The 23,353-nt window shown below is 40.7% G+C and overlaps 1 protein-coding gene across 2 annotated transcripts in view; it reads left to right on the top strand.

Moving 5' to 3' along the window:
- Window positions 1-23,353, top strand: part of rab13 (RAB13, member RAS oncogene family) — a 67,908-nt gene that overhangs the window by 35,470 nt on the left and 9,085 nt on the right. For both annotated transcript variants that reach the window (XM_060921439.1, XM_060921440.1), the window contains exons 2-7: window positions 6,575-6,635; window positions 13,229-13,289; window positions 14,960-15,037; window positions 16,115-16,204; window positions 16,280-16,345; window positions 16,558-16,608. In XM_060921439.1, the coding sequence (XP_060777422.1) occupies window positions 6,575-6,635; window positions 13,229-13,289; window positions 14,960-15,037; window positions 16,115-16,204; window positions 16,280-16,345; window positions 16,558-16,608 (407 nt within the window). The remainder of the gene's footprint in view (window positions 1-6,574; window positions 6,636-13,228; window positions 13,290-14,959; window positions 15,038-16,114; window positions 16,205-16,279; window positions 16,346-16,557; window positions 16,609-23,353) is intronic.

The raw sequence follows: 23,353 nt of genomic DNA, 5'->3' as shown, positions 1-23,353 counted from the left end.
TTTAAAGGTCTATAGTAGTACTTTTATAATCAATACGAAATTTGATTGGGAGCCAATGCAGTGTGGATAAGACAGGAGTGATGTGGTCATATTTTCTAGTTCTAGTAAGGACTCTTGCTGCTGCATTTTGAACTAACTGGAACTTGTTTATGCACTTATTGGAACATCGAGACAATAAGGCATTACAATAATCCAACCTGGAGGTAACGAAAGCATGAACTAGTTTTTCCGCGTCATGTAGTGACATTAAATTTATTATCTTAGCAATATTTCTGAGCTGAAAGAAAGCTATCTGGGTCATGTTATCAATGTGAGTTTTGAATGAAAGACTGGGGTCAGTAATCACTCCGAGATCTTTTACTGCTGCACGTGAAGAAACAAAGGCCATCCAGAGCTACTGTGTAATCAGAAAACTTACTTCTAGCTGCATGTGGTCCTAGTACAAGTACTTCAGTTTTGTCAGAGTTAAGCAGAATGAAATTAATAAGCGTCCAGTGTCTAATGTCCTTTACACATTCCTTAATTCTATTAAGCTGGTGTCTCTCGTCAGGTTTTGCAGAAACATACAACTGTGTGTCATCAGCATAACAGTGGAAACTAATACAATGTTTACGAATAACATCACCCAGAGGTAACATATATAAAGAAAAAAGCAGTGGACCCAAGACAGAACCTTGTGGAACACCAAACTTTACCTCAGTGCATCTAGAAATATCACCATTTATATCAACATACCGATAACGATCAGTTAAATAAGAGCTGAGCCAGGAGAGGGCCGTTCCCTTAACTCCCACAGCATTTTCTAGTCCATCCAGAAGAATGGAATGATCAATGGTATCAAATGCTGCACTAAGGTCAAGCAACACAAGCAGCGAGACGCAGCCCTGATCAGACGCCAACAGTAGATTGTTTACTACTTTAACCAAAGCTGTCTCTGTGCTATGATTAGGTCTAAATCCTGACTGATACATTTCATGGATGTTATTCCTATGTCAATATGAGCATAACTGCTGTGCCACAGCTTTTTCAAGGATCTTGGAGATAAAGGGGAGGTTTGATATTGGCTGATAATTGGACAGTTGACAGGGATCAAGGTCAGGTTTTTTAATCAGGGGTTTGATAACTGCTAGTTTAAAGGATTTGGGTACATAGCCAATTGTAAGAGAATAATTTATTATTTTTAGAAGTGGTTCAATTACTTCAGGTATTATCTGTTTGAATAGATGTGTAGGTAAGGGATCTAGTACACAGGTTGAGGCTTTTGATGCTGAGATTAATGAAAGTAATTCAGCTTCTTTTAGGGAAGTAAAACATTCTAACTGATGATACAGTTATATTGTTAATTACAGGGTCCCTTGCATTGTCTGACCTTAAATTAGTTGTTTGAATTTTTTGTCAGATATTCTCAATTTTGTCATTAAAACAATTCATGAAATCATTACTATTACATACTGCAGGTGTGCATGTGTCTATAGTGGACTTACAGTGGGGCAAAAAAGTATTTAGTCAGTCACCAATTGTGCAAGTTCTCCCACTTAAAAAGATGAGAGAGGCCTGTAATTTTCCATCATAGGTATACCTCAACTATGAGAGACAAAATGAGAAAAAAAAATCCAGAAAATCACATTGTCTGATTTTTAAAGAATTTATTTGCAAATTATGGTGGAAAATAAGTATTTGGTCAATAACAAAAGTTCATCTCAATACTCTGTTATATACCCTTTGTTGGCAATGACAGAGGTCAAACATTTTCTGTAAGTCTTCACAAGGTTTTCACACACTGTTGCTGGTATTTTGGCCCATTCCTCCATGCAGATCTCCTCTAGAGCAGTGATGTTTTGGGGCTGTTGCTGGGCAACACGGACTTTCAACTCCCTCCAAAGATTTTCTATGGGGTTGAGATCTGGAGACTGGCTAGGCCACTCCAGGACCTTGAAATGCTTCTTACAAAGCCACTCCTTCATTGCCCGGGCAGTGTGTTTGGGATCATTGTCATGCTGAAAGACCCAGTCACGTTTCATCTTCAATGCCCTTGCTGATGGAAGGAGGTTTTCACTCAAAATCTCACGATACATGGCCCCATTCATTCTTTCCTTTACACGGATCAGTCGTCCTGGTCCCTTTGCAGAAAAACAGCCCCAAAGCATGATGTTTCCACCCCATGCTTCACAGAAGGTATGGTGTTCTTTGGATGCAACTCAGCATTCTTTCTCCTCCAAACACGACAAGTTTAATTTTTACCAAAAATTTCTATTTTGGTTTCATCTGACCATATGACATTCCTCAATCCTCTTCTGGATCATCCAAATGCTCTCTAGCAAACTTCAGATGGGCCTGGACATGTACTGGCTTAAGCAGGGGGACACGTCTGGCACTGCAGGATTTGAGTCCTGGGTGGCGTAGTGTGTTACTGATGGTAGCCTTTGTTACTTTGGTCCCAGCTCTCTGCAAATCATTCACTAGGTCCCCCCGTGTGGTTCTGGGATTTTTGCTCACCGTTCTTGTGATCATTTTGACCCCACGGGGTGAGATCTTGTGTGGAGCCCCAGATCGAGGGATATTATCAGTGGTCTTGTATGTCTTCCATTTTCTAATAATTGCTCCCACAGTTGATTTCTTCACACCAAGCTGCTTACCTATTGCAGATTCAGTCTTCCCAGCCTGGTGCAGGTCTACAATTTTGTTTCTGGTGTCCTTTGACAGCTCTTTGGTCTTGGCCATAGTGGAGTTTGGAGTGTGACTGTTTGAGGTTGTGGACAGGTGTCTTTTATACTGATAACGAGTTCAAACAGGTGCCATTAATACAGGTAACGAGTGGAGGACAGAGGAGCCTCTTAAAGAAGAAGTTACAGGTCTGTGAGAGCCAGAAATCTTGCTTGTTTGTAGGTGACCAAATACTTATTTTACAGAGGAATTTACCAATTAATTAATTAAAAATCCTACAATGTGATTTCCTAGATTCTTTCCCCCCATTCTGTCTCTCATAGTTGAAGTGTACCTATGATGAAAATTACAGGCCTCTCTCATCTTTTTAAGTGGGAGAACTTGCACAATTGATGACTGACTAAATACTTTTTTGCCCCACTGTATTCCTGGTTAATTTTGCTACAGTATTAAATGGGAATCTAGGATTATTTTTACTTTCTATTAGGGAGGAGAGATATGTTGATCTTTTATGTTGATATGTTGAGCTTTTCTATACTTCAGGAAGCTCTCCACGCTAATTTGAACATTACCAATTTTGTTTGATGCTATTTACGTTCCAATTTTTGAGTGGTCTGTTTTAATGTGTGAGTGTCATCATTAGGTATAGCCAATACAACAATTTGGATTGTCCTGAAAAAGAAACAAAGAAACCACTGGTATATGAACAACTAGACATCAAACAGGGTGCTCAAGGAAAACAGTTGTTGATGACCGAAACATGGTGTGTGCTGTAAAGGAAAAACTCCAAAAACAACGCTCAATGGCATCACCAACAGCCTCCACAAGGCAGGAGTGAAGGTTCAAGCCAGCATTTGAAGATGATTTTGAGAGTAGATATATAGAGGCCATACCACAAGGTGCAAACCACTAATCATCAGTAAGAATCAGAAAGCCAGATTGGAATTCCCAAAGAAGTCCAGAGATGAACCATAAACATTCTGGAACCAAGATTAATCTCTACCAAAGTGAAGGAAAGGCTAGGGTGACCAGACGTCCCGGTTTTACCGGGACAGTCCCGATTTGGGGTTGTGTGTCCCGAGTCCCGACAAAAGTCTGTCGGGACACGGATATGTCCCGGTTTTCGCCACTCGCGACGTTTGCGACTGAGCAGCGTGGGAATCATTAGCAGAGAAATGTCTGCATTTACTATTTTGATGAATTGACCAGTGTGGCAGCGGGGGCGTGGTCAAGCGTCGGTCTGTGACCGGAGGGCGGAGTCAGGGAAGGTAAGTGGCAGAATCACTACACCTGATGTGAATTAATGTGTTTGTGTGTCTTCCCCAGTGACCGCGCCCTATATAGCTAAGGAGAGAGAGCGAGTTCTCTCCCTAACCAGACGACTGGAGTGTGTGCGTTGGCTGGGAGAGTTAAAAGTTTGCTGAAAAGTGAAAATAAAGAGTTTTGTGAACTCAGTTCTGACCTGCCGTCCTTCTGTGCTCCACCCACCCATACAGACTGTCATAGTGGTGCTGAAATTCAGGACCGAGCACAGAAGGACGGCAGGCCAGAACTGAGTTCACAAAACTCTTTTTATTTTCACTGTTCAGCAAACTTTTAACTCTCCCAGCCAACGCACACACTCCAGTCATCTGGTTGGGGAGAGAGCTCGCTCTCTCTCCTTAGCTATATAAGGCGCGGTCACTGGGGAAGACACACAAACACATTAATTCACATCAGGTGTAGTGATTCTGCCACTTACCTTCCCTGACTCCGCGGTCACAGACCGACACTTGACCACGCCCCCGCTGCCACAACAGGAATCGCAAACTTTCCTGGTTACTGCCCCCTGGCCCTGTGGCATGGGTGTTTATTTAACCACATTATTCTAGACAACAGATCGTGTTGCCATGCAACAATAAAATAAACATTAACTGGCGCGAATGTTCTTTGTCTAGCAGCTAGCAGCAGTAGTGCCGCAGCAATTATGCCGAAAAGAAAATGTACCTTTTCCAAAGATTTACAGGGCACCTACCCCTTCCTCCGAGAGGTGCAGAACAATGCGCACGAAGCCTACTGCACACACTGTAAGTGCTTTGTTCTTGTACTGAGTTGGGTAGCCTATGCTGCAAATTATGTGCGCTCCTGTGGGGGCTTTCCTCAGCTGTCACCCCTCTCCTCCTTTATTGCTGTTTTGTTTGAGTGTATATTCTCAAATCACTTGTCTCTTTTTTGTTTCTGTTTAACATACCATTCTGACAGTTTGGCCATATTGCTGTGTTGAACAGCTTGTTGCACCTTCCATTAAAGTGTTCACTTTTGTACACATCATCTTGCTTTATTCATTCAGTTGTGGGGAACGGTTAGTAAGGTTGATTCTGACCTAGGTCACATATCTACTTTTTAAGTTCATGCTATAGTGCATACAATTTTAGAGATATAGCCTACATGTGCATATGCATTCTTCTTGGTGTTCTCACAAACAGGTGAAATAAATCAGTTTAAATTTGGCCTATGGACATAGCCTGGCCTATTCTCAGCCATTACAAAAAATGTTGTCTGACCATAATTTAACTGATCTGTATACCACTTTGCTACTAGATAACAAAATGCCTGTTTGTTTTATTTCATGTGAGATGTTCATAAATGTGAACTTCAACAAAATAAGAGCACCTCTCTGAGTGTCACGTTTACGTAAAAAAAAGGTGTGCGTGCATGAGCATGGTCGCGCGCAAAAGTGTCCCGGTTTCAGACTAGGGAAATCTGGTCACCCTAGGAAAGGCCAAAGTGTGGAGAAAGAAAAGAGCTAAAGTGTGCGAGCTCATTGGTCAAACACAGTGGAGGTAGTGACGTGTCTTGGGCTTGCATGACTGCTTCTGGAACGGGTTCACTAGAAGAAGGCTTTATTTGTCACGCAAGCACAGTGAAATTCATCCTCTGCATTTAACCCATCTGAAGCAGTGAACACACGCATGCGCGCACACCCAGGTGAGCAATGAGCACACACACATACTCCGAGCAGTGAGCAGCCATGCTACAGTGCTCGGGGAGCAGTTGGGGGTTAGGTGCCTTGCTCAAGGGCACTTCAGCCCAAGGCTGCCTCATGTTAACCTAACTGCATGTCTTTGAACTAATCTTTATTGACGATGTAACTCATGATGGTAATATGAGAGAGAATTCGTAAGTCTACAGAAACATTTGGTCTGCCAGTTTACGGAGAAATGTATCCGGTCTAATTGGGAGGACATCATCATACAGCAAGACAATGATCCAAAACACACATCAACACAACAAAGGACTTCATCGGGGGGGGGAAGTGGAAGGTTTTCACCTGGTCAATCACCAGACCTTAACCCAACCGAGCTGTATTTCACCTCCTGAACAGGAGACTGAATGGACAAACCAGTGAAAAGTTTCAGTATACAAGCCTAAAAAAGAAGTAGTGAGTTTGGTGTGGTCACTGGGTCACTGGCGTGATGCAGTTATACCAAGCAAGGGATATGCAACCAAATATTGAGTGTTATTTACATTAATGTACCTTAACACTGTCTGTGCCTGTACTTTTGCTCACCTAAAATGTCAAGTCGAGATTGTGTGTCTTTCTCTCTTACTCTGCCTGTTTTTTCACTATATTTATTCAGATATCAAAAGACCTTTTCCTTTCTGTTCATTTCCTTTCTTTTCCTCTACCCTTTTGAGTTTCGCCTCCAGTCCCACAGGAAGTGTCTTGGAAAACCGCCATGACACAAATGAACAAATTACGACTGTAATTATCAGAACATCAAATGTTCTCTTGGTAAAGATTTCCTATCTGCTGCTCAGCTTCATTTCCTTTTGACTGGTAAAATGTCTGTCTTTGCTGTTTGGGATTTAATTCACAATACATCCTTCCTTTCTGTTAACCCCTCTCTCTCACTGCCTCTCCTAACAGGTATTGACTTTAAAGTGAAGACCATTGAGGTCGAAGGGAAGAAAGTCAAGTTGCAAGTCTGGTAAGATGGACCTTCCTCAACTCACTGTGCTCTGATTTCAATGATAAACCTGTATACTGCTGAGAATTGATTTATTCATCAAAACAACACTAACAGCAATGTGTCTAAGCAGTTTTGTGAAGTGAAGAAAACATGGAAAGTCAAAAATACCATCTGAAAATAACCCTGAAACCTCCCCCCGAAAGCAGCATGCATGTGGAGTTAGGGTGGTTTGAAGTCCTGGTTTCAACTCAACCATGAAGTTTGACAGACAAATAAGCTGCTGTGAGAAAAACAGATTCTTCCAGCTCAGTAGTATTGCCAAGTTGCAGTCTTTTTTTTTCCTTATGGCCCTTTTCCACTACCCTTTTTCAGCTCACTTCAGCTCGCTTCAGCTCACTTCAGCCCGACACGGCTCGCGTTTCGACTACCAAAAACCAGCACGACTCAGCTCACTTCAGCCCTGCTTAGCCCCTAAAACTCGCACCGTTTTGGAGTGGGGCTGAAGCGAGCCAAAGCGAGCCGAGTGAGGCTGGGGGCGTGAGGAGACACTCCCCTGTGCACTGATTGGTGAGGAGGAGTGTCCTCACATGCCCACACACGCCCCGCGAGCGCGCTGGGATCTGTAAACACCGCAAACCCGGAAGGAGAAGAATTACGAATTACGAGAATTTCTGAAGCCTTATGCGCCTCGCCTCATCTATACGCTCTTGCCAGTATCTGTCCGCGTTGTCGGTGACAACAAGCCACAGCACCAAGACCAGCAACACTAACGACTCCATGTCCTCCATGTTTATTGTTTACTATTCGGGTCGTGAGACTACCGCTTAAAAGCTCACTGATGTCACTGTTTGCGCTGCTTAACGACATCACCTGACGTCCACCCACTTTCGCTAACTCCACCCAATGTGTCCACCCACTTCCAGCCAGCACGGTTCAGCGCGGTTGTAGTCGAAATGCAACTCCAACATCCCCGCTCAGCTCGACTCAGCCCAACTCAGCCGCGTTTGTAGTGGAAAAGCGGCATTAGAGACCTAGAAATGGTTCCACATACTTTTATCACTTCACATCTTGAATACTGGTGACTGTCAGTCATCCTTGGCTCACCTGCACCTAGTTCAAGATGCAGCTGCTTAGACTCCTGTCTGGAAATAAACAGGGATCATTTCTACCTATACAGGCCTCTCTTCACTGGGTTCATGTTGATTACAATGTATATACTTTAAGATTTAGTCCTTTAACCAGTCCATTCGAAACCATTTCACAGTATATTTTTAAAACAAGTGATCATGCTTTTTCATCATTGCTTCAGGCTGTGGAATAGTCTACATTAGGTCTTTCTACACATAGCTTTCTACACATCTAAAGCTCCATTCTTTTTACTTTGGTGTATACTGTAAGTGCATAAGATCACTGCTGAACAAACTGTTCATACAGTACCTAGCATTCACTGTGCATTTGTATTTTTACCTCCGCCAACTCTGTTTATCAGTTCCCAATGTAACTCAAAAAGTAGTGAACAGATTTGGATGAAATTTTGAGGAAGGGTGAGCCATGGGCCAAGGACCAATTGATTAGATTTTGATGCAAATTTGGATATTTATGTGGATCCAGGATTTTTTTTTTTTTTTTACTGTTCCCAACATAACTCCAAAAAAAGTAGTAATCAAATTTTGATGAAATTTGGTGTACAGCTTTAGTATGATCCTAGGTTCATGTTATTTTTGATTTTGATGTCTTGGTGGAGGTATGTACTCTACCAAGTGCCCTTCTAGTTTGCTCATTTATTTAGTATTGTGTAGTTCACATACAACCCCGATTCTAAAAAAAAAAAGTTGGGACACTGTGGAAACTGTAAATAAAAACAGAATGCAATAATTTGCAAATCATGGAAATCCTATATTTCATTGAAAATAGTACAAAGACAACATATCAGTTGTTGAAACTGATACATTTTATTGTTTTTTGAAAAATATATGCTCATTTTGAATTTGATGTAAGCAACACGTTTCAAAAAAAAAATCGGGATGGGGCATGTAAATGTGGTCATGCTTTTTATCACAATTATCATTGTGTTGCATCATGTCTACTTTTAACAACACTCTGTAAACGGTTGGGAACTGAGGAGACCAATTGCTGGAGTTTTGAAAGAGAAATGTTGTCCCATTCTTGCCTGATATACAAGTTCAGTTGCTCAAAAGTTCAGCCTCTCCTTTGTCGTATTTTGCGCTTCATAATGTGCCAAATGTTTTAAATGGGAGACAGGTCTGGACTGCAGGCAGGCCAGTTTAGCACCTGGACTCTTTTACTACAGAGCTATACAGTTTTAATCTGTGCAGAAAGCAATTTGACATTGTCTTGCTGAAAGAAGGAAGGCCTTCCCTGAAAAAGATTTTGTCTGGATGGCAGCATATTGCTCTGAAACATGTATATATCATTCAGCATTAATGATGCCTTCCCAGATGTACAAGCTACCCGTGTCATGTGCACTAACGCACCCTCATACCATCACAGATGCTGGCTTTTGAACTGTGCACTGATGATAAGCCGGATGGTTCCTCTCCTCTTTAGCCTGGAGGACGTGGTGTCCAGGATTTCTAAAAATAATTTATACTTTTGATTCGTCAGACTTTGGGACAATTTTCCACTTCGCCTCAGTCTATCATAAAAGAACTCGGGCCCAGAGAAGGTGGCGGTGTTTCTGGATATTGTTTATATGTGGTTTTAACTTGCATTTGTGGACTTCCATCTGCGTTCACAGACGATGGTTTTCTGAAGTGTTTCTGAGCCCAGACAGTGATTTCCACTACAGATACATGTCTGCTTTTAATGCAGTGTCTCCTGAGGGCCTGAAGATCACAGGCAGGGCCGCTGACAGCTTTGGCTGGGCCCGGGACAAAATGCTCTGAATGCCCCCCCCCGAACGCCATTAAATGTATTCTGTTACGCCCCAAGCCTGCATGCGACAGCCCCCGCAATGCCTTCCTAAACTCGTGGATAGTCTACTGTAATCACGTGATTGGGGTGCTCTTGAAGGAGCAGCGATGGACGGGGGATTTCGGGCAGGGCTGGGGGCGAACATAGTATACTGTGCGTGCGTACTGTCCAGTGTGAAAAGCAGAGAAGAACACACCGCTCGAGAAACGGCGGGATATGATTGCGGGCTAATGTGAATATTCTTAGCTTCAGTCAGATATATGAAACACAATGTTATTAAGCCGTTGTGGTTATGAAATGATTCAATGCCCTGTGCGTTTGATATGGTGTTCAGTGTGACTTGCTCTCCCCTCGTTTGTTACATGAATTGCGTGCCGCGCGTGCCTTGGTTGGGGTTACTTTACGGGGCTGGAAAAAGTTGGCTGTGTCTTACCTGTAGGGTGACCACCGACATGAGTCTGTAAGTTAGGACACTTGTGTCCAAAAGTGAGGACAAAGGCCCTAAAGTTAGGACACCATCGCGTTACGGGGGGGGTAAGAAAAACTTATAAAAAAAAAAAAAACGTATGAAGTCAATATATATTTATTAACTTGGAACACCTATCAAAAAGAGAAATGTGGAAAATGATGGTCAAGACCATGTCAACAAGAAACAAAACATCACTGTAAAGTCACTGTAAAGAGTTGTGTCCATCTATAGACACTGAAAAAACAGTCTTTGCCATGCCATAGGCCAACATATTTATTCACTTGAAAATGACCATCAAAAAGAAAAAAAAAAGAAAAATCAAAAAATGAGTCAAGAAACATGTAGGCCTGCTGTCATTTAGCCTACTATACTGGCCTTGGCTTATCCACAGGAACTAAACTAAAAACAAAACATTGTTGTGTTCATTTATGCTCATCCAAAAAAATGTCAAAAAGAAAAACATGAAAAATGACAGTCAACCATGTCATTTACATTTGGCCTATAACCTTGGCAATACATTTGGCATTCTCTCTGTGGCGGTCTGTGTCCGCGTGTCTGTCTGTCGCACCTTTACCTCTGCTCCCCACATCAGTGTCAATGCGACAGAGCTTGTAGAAGGCGAAGTGTTCTCCTTTTTGGCTCTTGCCGACAAAACAATGCTCTAAGCACCAAGCATTTTTAAAGGATGTCTTTCGTTTCGGCATGAGTATTGTTCAACAGCATGCGTGCCAACATTCATAGGTTTTTCCGTACAAACATTCGCACTGCGCGCGCAGCTCGGAGGAGCATAAATCAGCCAATCGCATGAGCGCAGCTTTTGAGTGACAGCAGCTTCCAGACAATCAGAGGCTGCAGAGGTTCCATCGGCTGCGCGCGCAGCGCGAATGTTTGTGTACGAGAAATCCCTGTAGGCTATCTTTGCCTGTATGTCATCGCAGAATAGCAAGTGTGAATAATGGGCGGAGATTTGTGACGATTGATGCAACGGTGGCGGCTGAGGGTCCGAAATGAGGACAAAATGTAAAAAGTGAGGACGCATGACAGACGTCCGGACAGATGGCTCTAAAACCGGACTGTCCGGACGAAATCCGGACGAATGGTCACCCTACTTACCTGGCTCAGCTGCCCCACTGCCTTTGCTAGTACCTGCTGCATCATCCGAATCTTTTTTTAAATATTTATGCAGTGAGCCCCTGAGTCTCTTGGTTTCTTCCTCTCTTTTTCTCTTTTCTTTTCTTTTCTGTGCTCCTGACTTGTGCATGTTGGCAAATGGCACGCACGCTGATTGTCGAAGCGCTATGATCGAACGATGTAGTTTTTTCCCCTTAATCAAAGAGTCAGACCAAACCATTTTTGCATTGGGGTGGTAGGGGGTTACTGACGCCTTTTTCAAAGACAATAAAGGCAAAAGATCTAGAAATCATTTATTGAATGCAAATATAGCACATTTCTCCCCCAAATCAACACATTTGGAAATGAAATATAATAATCACAACTTAATGAGAGCCCAGTTCTGGGCCCCCCCCCCATTCCTGGGCCCGGGACAACATACCCGTTTGTCCCCCCCTGTCAGCGGGCCTGATCACAGGCATCCAATGTTGGTTTTCAGCCTTGTCTCTTGCATACAGAGATCTCTCCAGATTCTCTGAATCTTTTAATGATCTTATGTACCATAGATGTGATCCCCAAATTATTTGCAATTTTACATTGTGAAATGTTCTTCTTAAATTATTGCACTGTTTTCCCACGCAGTCTTTCACAGAGCGGTGAATCCCTCTGCATCTTTATTTCTGAGAGACTCAGGCCACGTTTACATTAGACCGTATCTGTCTCGTTTTCTTCGCGGATGCACTGTCCGTTTACATTAAAACGCCAGGAAACGGGAATCCGCCAGCGTCCACGTATTCAATCCAGATCGTGTCAGCTCCGGTGCTGTGTAAACATTGAGATACGCGAATACGCTGTGCTGAGCTCTAGCTGGCGTCGTCATTGGACAACGTCACTGTGACATCCACCTTCCTGATTCGCTGGCGTTGGTCATGTGACGCGACTGCTGAAAAACGGCGCGGACTTCCGCCTTGTATCACCTTTCATTAAAGAGTATAAAAGTATGAAAATACTGCAAATACTGATGCAAATACTGCCCATTGTGTAGTTATGATTGTCTTTAGGCTTGCCATCCTTCCACTTGCAAGTGGTAAGTGATGTGCGCTGGGATCACACACACAGCGGCTCAGTCCCGAATCACGGCTTGTGCACTTCACTCGCGTGCTCTGTGAGCTGTGCAAGGCCGGAGTGCACACCCTCCAGAGGGCACTCGCTGTTCAGGGCAGAGTGATTTGGAGCGCAGGATGCCTGCGGAGCCGAGCGTATCCATGTATTGGTGTTGCTGTGTGCACGCGAGTATGTGTATTGGTGTTGCTGTGTGCACACTAATCGTTTTAAAAACGTTAATCTGATGATCCGCTGATACGGTCTAATGTAAACATGGGCTCAGCCTCTCTGGGATGCTCTTTTTATACCCAATTATGTTACTGACCTGTTGCCAATTAACCAAATTAGTTATTTTATTTATTTTTAACCATTACAACTTTTGCTGCCCGTGTCCCAACTTTTCTGAAATGTGTTGCTGACATCAAATTTAGTATGAGCATATGCTTTTGAGCTTTATTTTTTTTTTGTCTTTAGCTTGATGGATCTTAAGCACACACTGATATTGTCCACTGTTATTTTTGACATAATTTCATTATTAAAGTGGTTTACTAATCTCCTGAGAATTAATCAGCAGTTAAAAAGATAATGTGGTGTGCATTTTGATAGGTAGGTATTTTCAGGATCTCTGCTTTGATCCTGACCCTAACCAAGATACAGCAGTTTCTGAAAATAAATGAATGTATACATTTATGGGTAAAATGTAATGTGTCTGAGGATAAGATTTTGTCATGCGTGTTATTGTATCTGATCAGGAATATCCTCAATATTGTACTATGATTCAGATGTGAGTAGTGTGCTGAAGTGGAAAGGTAGATACATTTTGATAATGAAGACTATAAATTCAGCTGTACCTTCACCTCGGAGTACAGAGTTCAGCTATCCTACCTGTGCACTGAAGGATTTTACTTGCATCCCTATGATCCAATACTTTGCTAGTAGTCTCTGACGATGTATTTCATGTGTTGATGTTTGTGATATGACTGCTATTTCCCAGGGATACAGCAGGGCAGGAGAGATTTAAGACCATCACTACAGCTTATTACAGAGGAGCTATGGTAACACACATTCATTATACACACAGACATGAACTGTACAACAAAATTATTTTCTTTACATATCTCAGAAGAGCTAAAGTGCAAGATCAAAAAGCAAAGATGCCCAGTAGTTGCAGCTTGAGCTCTCAATCAGTAGTCCAGAGCCTCAATTTCTGAGCCGAAGCTGCTTTTGTGTAATTAATCATTAAGATGGCTGTCTTAACCTCACTTATATTTTAGTTTTAGCTTGCAAATCCAGTTGAGTCAAGATGTAAATATCCAGCTAATGTTTATTTGGGTCTTATGAACGAGCAATGTATTTCAAGCCTGGGGTAGCCGATATAAATGGATTAGCAGGGCTAAATCTCTTATCTTTCAAAGAAAAGAAAAATCACTATGCACTGTATTTTTAGTTTTTGCAGGATTATGGTAGAACAGTATCCGCCACCTCTTAGATTTGTATTGGCAACAGAAGAGTGTTGGCTCTGTTGCTCTATTATCTGGAGATGGCGAGTTTGAATCCTGATGTTGTCACAGCCATCCGTTGCCAGGAGTCCAAGAGAACAAAACTGGTCATACTTTCAGGAAGGGAGGGATTGCAGCATTTTCTCTCTCTCTCTCTCTCTCTCTCTCTCTCTCTCCCCTATCGATCATAGCAACACTAGCCAATCATAGGCATCTGTGAGATCATGTATGCAGAGGAGGGTGGATAGCAGTTTTATCTGAGTGTGTTATACTGACATTGCACGAGCAGCAGTTTGAAAAGATGCAGTCAGCAGGTTTCATGTGCCTCAGAGGAAGCATGCTTTCACCGTCCATGGCTTGGAGCTGTTGTTTGATTTAATGATAATAAATTTGTATAAGGCAATAATAATGACTGATTATTCTTTGTGTCCCCACTTTCCAAGATACAGTGAGCTCATTTCCATGGTGACTAATCGTTAACTAGTAATCACAGCATTCTTGCATTGTCCGTCACATGCTTATGCATCATAGTTATGCTGGGGGAAAAAAGGCAACTGACTTTGTTGCCATTTCTTAAAGAAATACTGTAAGCAAAAGATTGAGCAGGCCAAGATGGCAAAAGGTAAGAGAGGTGTCATTTCTGTTATACAGCTGCACTGTGAACTAATTTGGGTAATTAGAAGAGGGAAGTAAGTCTTTTCATCTTTTTTCTTTCATATCAGTGTTCATGTTGTTGTATTTATGGTATGTTGTTTAACATGTAGTTTTATAAGATCTATTTTGTTCTGAGCTAAATGTTTGTTGTGAGGTTGAATGCATATTGTGATGTTTAACACCCGGGAAATGTGCAGTCAGCAACCTTTCTGTATTCTGTGTTGGGTATTCAGAGGAAGCCTGTAGGGCATGAGAATTGAACATGAAATAAAATAAAATCTCAATCACTGTTGCAGCTCCCTGTGTGCGCATGCCACTTTACCACCACTATTCTAATTGTCATTGATGAGACTTCATGATGTAATGCATTGTTCAGCCTTAATAGTTTCACTGGAAAGCTTTTGATAGATTTTTATTATTATTTTAGCCCACCTATCCTAATATCATGAGCTAATATCATTATGCTTTACACAGAAATATGAACTATAAAGTTCAATCTTGCCAACTAATCCCATGTCGTTAATTAATGAAACATGCTTTTGTATTTCATTCTGTATTATTTTCTGTGTTAGGGTATCATCCTGGTATATGACATTACTGATGAGAAATCCTTTGAGAACATTCAAAACTGGATGAAGAGCATCAAAGAGGTAAGGGAGAGATATTTTGTATTCTATCCACATTCACTGGATATGAGCAATCGGGTGTTCTGATTGGCTACTCTACTAATAGGATATCAGCTCCTATACTGTGAGTAGAAAAAAATAAAATGGCAGAGCAAGTTGCTGAACCAATCAAGGATGAGGTAAAACCTCTACTCGAAAACAAAACCCAAAAAAATACAAAAAAAGGAACAAAATATGGAATAAAAGTATTTGATGGTAAGAATGGGTTTTTATTTTTTAAGAATTATGATTATAGCATTTTTCACAAATTGCTGCTGTCATTTTGTCGGTTTGTTTACATTCTTTATCGTTAAGCATTAAAACTTTTTTTTTTTGTAGACAGTGTCGTCTTGCCATCATGCTGAGCTTTAGACATTTATTTAATTGTTCCTTGAACGTTTCAATTACATAATCTTCAAACAACTTTGAGCTTTTGAATCAGTCTTTAAAAAAAAAAAAAACTAAAGTCAAATAGTGCAGCCATTGATAGGTTTTAAAGAAGCCTGCCGAAGCAGAAATGATTTTGTTGGATGTTTTTGTATCAAGTTTTTATTTATTGAATTTGCAAAAAATAAAAATGCTCTGTTCTCAAAATCCAGTGAATGTGGATAGAATAAAACAATTATTACACTCAATCTTGTTGTGCATTGCTTCTGTCAGCTCACGTACAACTGGCTTTCGTGGAATAATTATTCATTGTGTTTGAAATAAATATAGTGATGTAGTGACAATGGGGTGTATGTGTGTGGTTTTTATTTATTTATTTAAATGGAAATACTGCAATCATACAAGGTGGTGGGATATAAACTGGCTTTTCGAGTTCAGTTTAAATAAAATCAGTATCAAATTGTGTTCTGTAGTAATAGCCTTAATATGTGATGTGATGACTATTCCAGTCTAACAGGATGTCACACATTTAAACTTTATTTTTATAGGACTGGTTTCAGTTTTGAAACTCTGCTGCCACAAGCTTTTTTTCATGTGAACACACAGCAGGTAATTGTTTGAGAATCTGAAAAGCTAGGGAACCAAGTACACCTCTCTGCTTCCTGCTTTTCCCAGAATGCTTCAGCAGGAGTGAGCCGAATGCTGCTGGGCAACAAGTGTGACATCGAAGCCAAGAGAAAGGTGTCGAAGGAGATGGGCGAGAAGGTAAGTAAGTAATTGCGGTGAAATAGTTTCTAGTCTAACTTAAGATGTGCAAGCTAACGGTTGTTTTTATGCCAGCTCGCAAAGGACCATGGGATTCGATTCTTTGAGACGAGTGCAAAGTCAAGCATCAATGTTGAGGAGGTAAGACAGTACAGTACATAACTAATAAATATTATATATTGATACTCATTAAATTTATCTGATCATTAAATAGCTTGAAACCAACATCTATGATTTCGTGACTTGATGTTGCCTCATTAGCTGTAAATAAAATAGATATTCTTCATCATAGTCCTTGTAAGTGTGCAAGATCATGCATCATTCATTCTCATCCACAATTCTTCTTTCTGCAGTCCTTCATTGCTTTAGCTCGAGATATCTTGATGAAATCTAGCATGAAGCCGGTGAGTTGGCTGTTTGTATCATTCAAAAAACAATTAGTATGTTACCCAAATGTTGTTTCAGCATGTGTAAGCTTTTAACAGCTCGTCGATTAGCCATTAACTGAAGCAATTAAAATCAATCAGTTCCTTCTAATCCGGGCTCACTTGTTGGTGATGTTCAGGATAAAGTAAATGTGTATATAAATGGATAAATTTCTGGTATTCCAGCCACTTATTACCGTAGCTCATCTGGCCATAAGGCTGATGAGCTATTGCCATGGCATGTCACCTGTCATCCAGCCGTTGTCCACAATTCAGTTAAATCGTATCTCCTCCATCAATTCTCCACAGATTTCCATTCCAGTTTTGTTTGAAAGAACTCGTCACTCTGCACAAAACTTGGTCGTTGTTTTGTCAACTTTTTTGCTAATGAGTTAGTAATTAGGCCAAATGAGCGAATTGTCCATGCCTGTCATTAGAACTGTATCTCCTCTCTCATTTCTCATCCGATTCCAGTTCTGATCGACATTTTGGGTAGATCTTCCGTTGAGGAACAAAACTTGGCCATTTGTTTGTTGACTTTCATGTTGTAAACAATTTGTTTACAACTTTGTTTATTTTCAGTTAAATCATGTCTCCTCCCTCAGTTCTCAATGGATTTCAGTTCTGATTATTTTGTTTGAAAGAACTAGTCCTTCTGTACAACACTTGGTCATTGTATTGTAAATTTTTTGCTAATGAACTGCTAATTAGGTCAACTTCACGAGCTTTGGGACTTTTCACTAGAATTGTGTCTCCTCTGTCATTTATCATGTGAATTCAGTTCTGATCGATGTTTTGGGTAGAGCTTCCCTCGGGGAACAAAACTTGGTCATTTGTTTGTTGATTTTCTTGTTACAACTTCATTTACAACTTTTGTTTATTTTCAGTTAAATCATATCTCCTCCCTCAGTTCTCAATGGATTTCAGTTCTGATTGTTTTGTTTGAAAGAACTAGACATTCTGCACAAAATTTGGTCATTGTCAATTTTTTGCTAACAAATTAGTAATTAGGTCAACTTAACAAATTTTCTACTGGCTAGAATTGTATCTCCTCTCTCATTTATCATGCAAATTCAGTTCTGATCAATGTTTTGGATAGATCTACCCTTGGAGAACAAAATTTAGTCCTTTGTTGATTTTCCTGTTGTAAACAATTTGTCATGGAGGTTGGTCCTCTCTCACATTGTCACATTTCAGTTCTGTTTGATGTTTTGGTAGTCATCATAGTTTTGATGGCAAGCCAGATGAGCTACTACGTTCTTGATGTTCTGATATTATTATTGTGATCAACACAGTTAGTACTTTCTTGGGATATAAAATAAATTTGAGAATGTTTGTTTATATCTTTTGGGATTCTGAAATGTACAACAAAGTATGCACAAAGCTTCGCTGGCAGTTTCATTCAAGTGGACTGTTTGTCACCACCTTAATAATTGTCAAATAAAATAAACACCACATACAATGATTGAATTCGGTACCATCACAACAGCTCTGTTTCTACACTCCCGATACTCAAATCAACTATCTCGCTAATAATAAAAATAACCATATTTTTGGACACGTACCAAAATTAATGATGTTCACAGTGTATATAGAAACTGAGTTTTCATAAAAATTAGGGCTGTCAAAGTTAACGCATTAAAAGGAATTTGCTTTAATGGCACTAATTTTTTTGATGCACAATTAATGCATGTACGTTCTGTGGCCCTCCCCCATAGTTTGGGAAATCAGGAAGTGATGTAGTGCAAGTGAGCGATGGAGTGAGTAGTTGGTCGGTGTAAGTCATAAACTGCACTGATGTACAGAATCGACTAATATCGTTGCACTCTGACTGTTTACATAAAATGTGTGCACTTTCATATGCTTTCAATGGTCCAGAGGAGAGAAAATATGATGTGTTAACGTCCAGGTGTGTGTAAGTAAACGCTCAGGCTGCACACTGGAGTGAGAGAGTTTGTTTTAGTCTGAGAAATGTGAGTGATGTAAAAGTGTTTGTTTATAAATGCAGTTTTTGCTCATGAATGAGCAAAACTGGTATATTTACCAGCGAGTTATGGCATTTTACTGGAAAACATTTATGAGCTGTGTGGCTTAACAAATGTATTTATTTGGGTTTTGTATTTTTATTTTCTTTATTTGAAGATAACCACTACTGTTGTCCAGAGTCCACATCATCTCGTTTGTTTAGTTTATTTTATTGCATAGTTTGAGGCTGGAAGTTAAGTACATAACTAGAGGAAAATACGATATTGTTTTGTTCACGCTGAATTGTGCTAAACCCTCAAAAATTAAAACGTTAATGCTGCTTTATTTTTTAAATGCAGTTGGGGAATAAAATACCCACTAAAATACATTTTGCTGTGTCCAGCCTTATCCTTCCTGACCTGGCCACATACATTTGCATAAAGCAAGCATATTTGTCCACTTCCACTCCCCAAAAACTTGAAAAATATCCCTTTAAGGTGCATTTAAAACAGATAAAAAATGTGCGATTGTGATTAATCACGAGTTAACTATGGACTATAATGTGATTAATCGCAATTAAATATTTTAAGTGATTGACAGCCCTAATAAAAATACAGCAAAAATTACTTGCCTTTTGTAATTGAGTTGGTGTAGTTTGAAATGTTGTTCAAATGAAAGTGTAACTAGTGCATCTGGTGCAATTAAAAAAAAAAGTGCATTCAATGATGGCATTTTCTCAGAATACCACTCTCAAACCACATGAAAGCACTGTATGCTACAAATTATACATATACAGTGCCTTGCAAAAGTATTCATCCCCCTTGATGTTTGTCCTCTTTTGTTGCATTACAAGCTGGAATTAAAATGGATTTTTGGGGGGTTAGCATCATTTGATTTACACAACATGCCTACCACTTTGAAGGTGCAAATTGTCTTTTTTACTGTGACACAAACAATAATTAAAGATGAAAAAACAGAAATCTGGAGTGTGCGTAATTATTCACCCCCTTTCGTATGAAACCCCTAAATAAGAGCTGGTTCAACCAATTCACTTCATAAGTCACATAATTGGTTGATTATGATCCACCTTTGTGCAGTCAGTGTCACATGATCTGTCACATGATGTCTGTATAAAGCAACCTGTTCTGGAAGGACCCTGACTCTGCTACACTACTAAGCAAGCAACTTGAAAACCAAGGAGCACTCCAGACAGGTCAGAGACAAAGCTGTGGAGAAGTATAGATCAAGGTTGGGTCATAAAAAAAATAGCCCAAACTTTGAATATCCCAGGGAGCACTATTAAATCCATTATAGCAAAATGGAAAGAATATGGCACCACTACAAACCTGACGAGAAGGCCGCCCACCAAAACTCACAGACCGGGCAAGGAGGGCATTAATCAGAGATGCAACAAAGATAATGATAACACTGAGGGAGCTGCAAAGATCCACAGTGGAGATGGGAGTATCTGTCCATAGGACCACTTTAAGCCATACACTCCACGAAGTGGGGCTTTATGGAAGAGTGGCCAGAAAAGTCATTGCTTAAAAAAAAAAAATCACATTTGGAGTTTGCCCAACAGCATGTGGCAGACTCCCCAAACACATGGGAGAAGATTTTCTGGTCAAATGAGACAAAAATTGAACTTTTTGGCCATCATGGGAAATGCTACGTGTGGCACAAACCCAGCAGCCTGAGAACACCATCCCGACAATGAAGCATGGTGGTGGCAGCATCATGCTGTGAGGATGTTTTTTTTTTTATCTGCAGGGACAGGAAAGCTGGTCAGGACTGAAGGAAAGATGGATGGCACTAAATACAGGGCAATTCTGGAGGAAAACCTGTTTGAGTCAGCCAGAGGTTTGAGACTGGGACGAAGGTTCACAGTCCAGCAGGACAATGACACTAAACATACTGCTAAAGCTACACTGGAGTGGTTTAAAGGGAAACCTTTTAAATGTCTTGGAATGGCCTAGTCAAAGCCCAGACCTCAATCCAATTGAGAATCTGTAGCATAACTTGAAGATTGCTGTACACCAACACAACCCATCTAACTTGAAGGAGTTGTAGCAGTTTTGCCTTGAGGAATGGGCAAAAATCCCAGTGGCTAGATGTGCTAAGCTAATAGAGACATACCCCAAGAGACTTGCAGCTGTAATTGTAGCAAAAGGTGGCTCTATAAAGTAATGACTTTGGGGAGGGGGATACTTATACACACTCCAGATTTCTGTTTTTTCATCTTAATTATTGTTTGTCTCACAATAAAAAAAAAAGTGCACCTTTAAAGTGGTAGGCATGTTGTGTATATCAAATGGTGCTAACCCTCCAAAAAATCAATTTTAATTCCAGCTTGTAATGCAACAAAACAGAACAAACACCAAGGGAGAAGAATGCTTTTGCAAGGCACTGTATTCATGTTTTTAGGCCACTACAAGCTGCCAGAGCTGCTTCTTGCACCTTGCCATAGATTCTACATTTCTGCTATCCAAATGAACACCATTCTTCCAAAATGTATGAATTTGATTGATGTTTTGATGGCAGTGGTGGAGAAAGCTGTCTAAAGGAGTATATACACAGTAAGAGATTCATGGCAATGTGGCAACGAGTAACCATGTAAAGTCAATCAATGAAAATCAGTCACATGTTGCAATGATAAACCAGCAAAATGACCACAAGCGATATGAAGTAGACAGGTACGGAGTTAAACTGCTCTCAAGTTTGAGGTGATTACCAATGGGAGCGAAATGATACTGTTGACTGACGCATGACGCCAACGCTGAGTTCCCCAAAATGTTTATTGTAAGGACACAGCGTTCACAAGCAACAAGAGCTGCAATAAATCACTTAGCTGAACAGTGTAATTTATAGGAATTGATCTCTCACCAGAACATGATTGTTTATAGTGCCAAATCTTCTGATTTATTATTTTCGTGAAACGTTTGTCCAGTTATTTTCTCCATAAAGATGTATCTGATTTCTGACGAGCTGAATCAGTGATGCAGCCAGTTATTGTGCTCACTAGATATCTCAACAGTTAGGCAGACTGCATAAAATGTGCCTTAACAAAGCATTAAGTGTGAAGTAAAATAAATAAAATGTGGGTGAATTGTCACTGTTGAAGTATACAGTAGTGATATATATATTTTTTTCGCAGTCCGGTTTCCATCAAATTCTGCGCTCTGATTGGCTGGCAAGCAGGTCCGTATCCTACAATACGGACCCTTCTGGTGACTCGCTCGTTCACAACAACAAACAACATAGTAGCAATTTTTGTCAACATTTATTTTCGCATTTTTCAGTATAATAGCATTAATTTTACAGCATGGATAGCGATAACGACAGTGTTCACAGCAAAAGTGAGTTTTACGACCCTGATTAAGACGAAATAAAAGAAGACATTTCGGGAGAAAGCTGAAAACCTGTTGCTAACGCCAAGTAAAAACATGGCTGAATCTTGAATGACTCAATTTTGTATAAGTAGGGGACAACATAGGCGGCAAAATGTTTTTTTTTTTTTTCCCCCTCCCATGGAAGTGCACTCTTAGGGCCTCTGCATGCTCTTGCAACAAGGCTTTCACAGAGAGCTTTTCGCAGACAGTTGTAATTTATCGTTGAGCAGGGAGTAATAGGCGTGCGCGATGTTATTCACCGCCACAACGCAAGGGGGCGCGAAGTCGCGAAATCGCTAGGAGTAGTTGGTGGGTGTGGTTAGTGGAGTGTTTATCCTCCGGTTACTTATAATGACTAGAACTGGAGTCGTATAGATGTACGTACTTCCTCACTTCCTCGATCAACCGCTCTTCGTGCTGCTCCATCTTCGCTCGTGGTTTTAAAAATGGCAGTCGTGAAAACAAACCAAACCAGGAAAGTAGGGAAGCGGAAGTGCGTGTACAGCGGATGTAGAGTGGACCAATCGGAGCCCTCTTGTCTGCGAGGCTTCTGCAGTGGTCACAATTTTTGGGAGGTGCGCGCAGAGCGTCTGCGAAGATGGGGGGGCTACGCAGGCACCATCTGCGACGCCGTCTGCGAGGACTGCGTTGTCAGCATAAATTGGCCTTTTTACCGAGGAGGAAGCCATTTGCATTACAGCCGTGAATGAGGATTCAAAATGGCGGCTCGCCTTGGCTTTGTTTTTCCTTTTGGGCACTTTCATTTTCTGTTAGAATTTGGTAAAGAGAAAAAAAATATATTATTTACCAGCTTAAGGTTGGTCCGTATGGTGAAATACCGTGACCTCGGCCTTGAATACTGACTTCGGCCCAGAGGCCTCGGTCAGTATTTTCAAGACCTCGGTCACGGTATTTCACAATACGAACCTCCCAGCTGGTAAATAACGTATTTATTTTTTTCGCGGTCCGGTTTCCATCAAATCCTACGCTCTGACTGGCTGGCAAGTGGGTTTGTATCCTACGATACGGACCCCAGATATGGACCTCTGGCGACTCGCTCGTTCACAACAACAAACATAACATTTTTTGTCAACATTATTATTTATTTTTTTTAACAAGATTTATTTATAAGATTTTTATCAAAAATCTTATAAATTTTTGCCAGCATTTCTCAGGAAAATAGCATTAATTTTACAGCATGGATAGTGATAACGACAGTCTTCACAGTGAAAGCTAGTTTTGCTACCCTTAGGAAGAAGAAATAAAAGAAAACATTTCAGGAGAAAGCTAAAAACCTGTAACTTCTGCCAACGCCAAGCAAAAACATGGCTGAATTCTGAATTGCTCTCAATTTTTTATAAATAGGGGAC

Source organism: Neoarius graeffei, chromosome 5, assembly GCF_027579695.1.
Source record: "Neoarius graeffei isolate fNeoGra1 chromosome 5, fNeoGra1.pri, whole genome shotgun sequence".
In the NCBI taxonomy this organism is placed as follows: Eukaryota; Metazoa; Chordata; class Actinopteri; order Siluriformes; family Ariidae; genus Neoarius; species Neoarius graeffei.
Note: the sequence above shows the minus strand (reverse complement) of the source record. Positions and strands in the feature narration are given on the sequence as shown.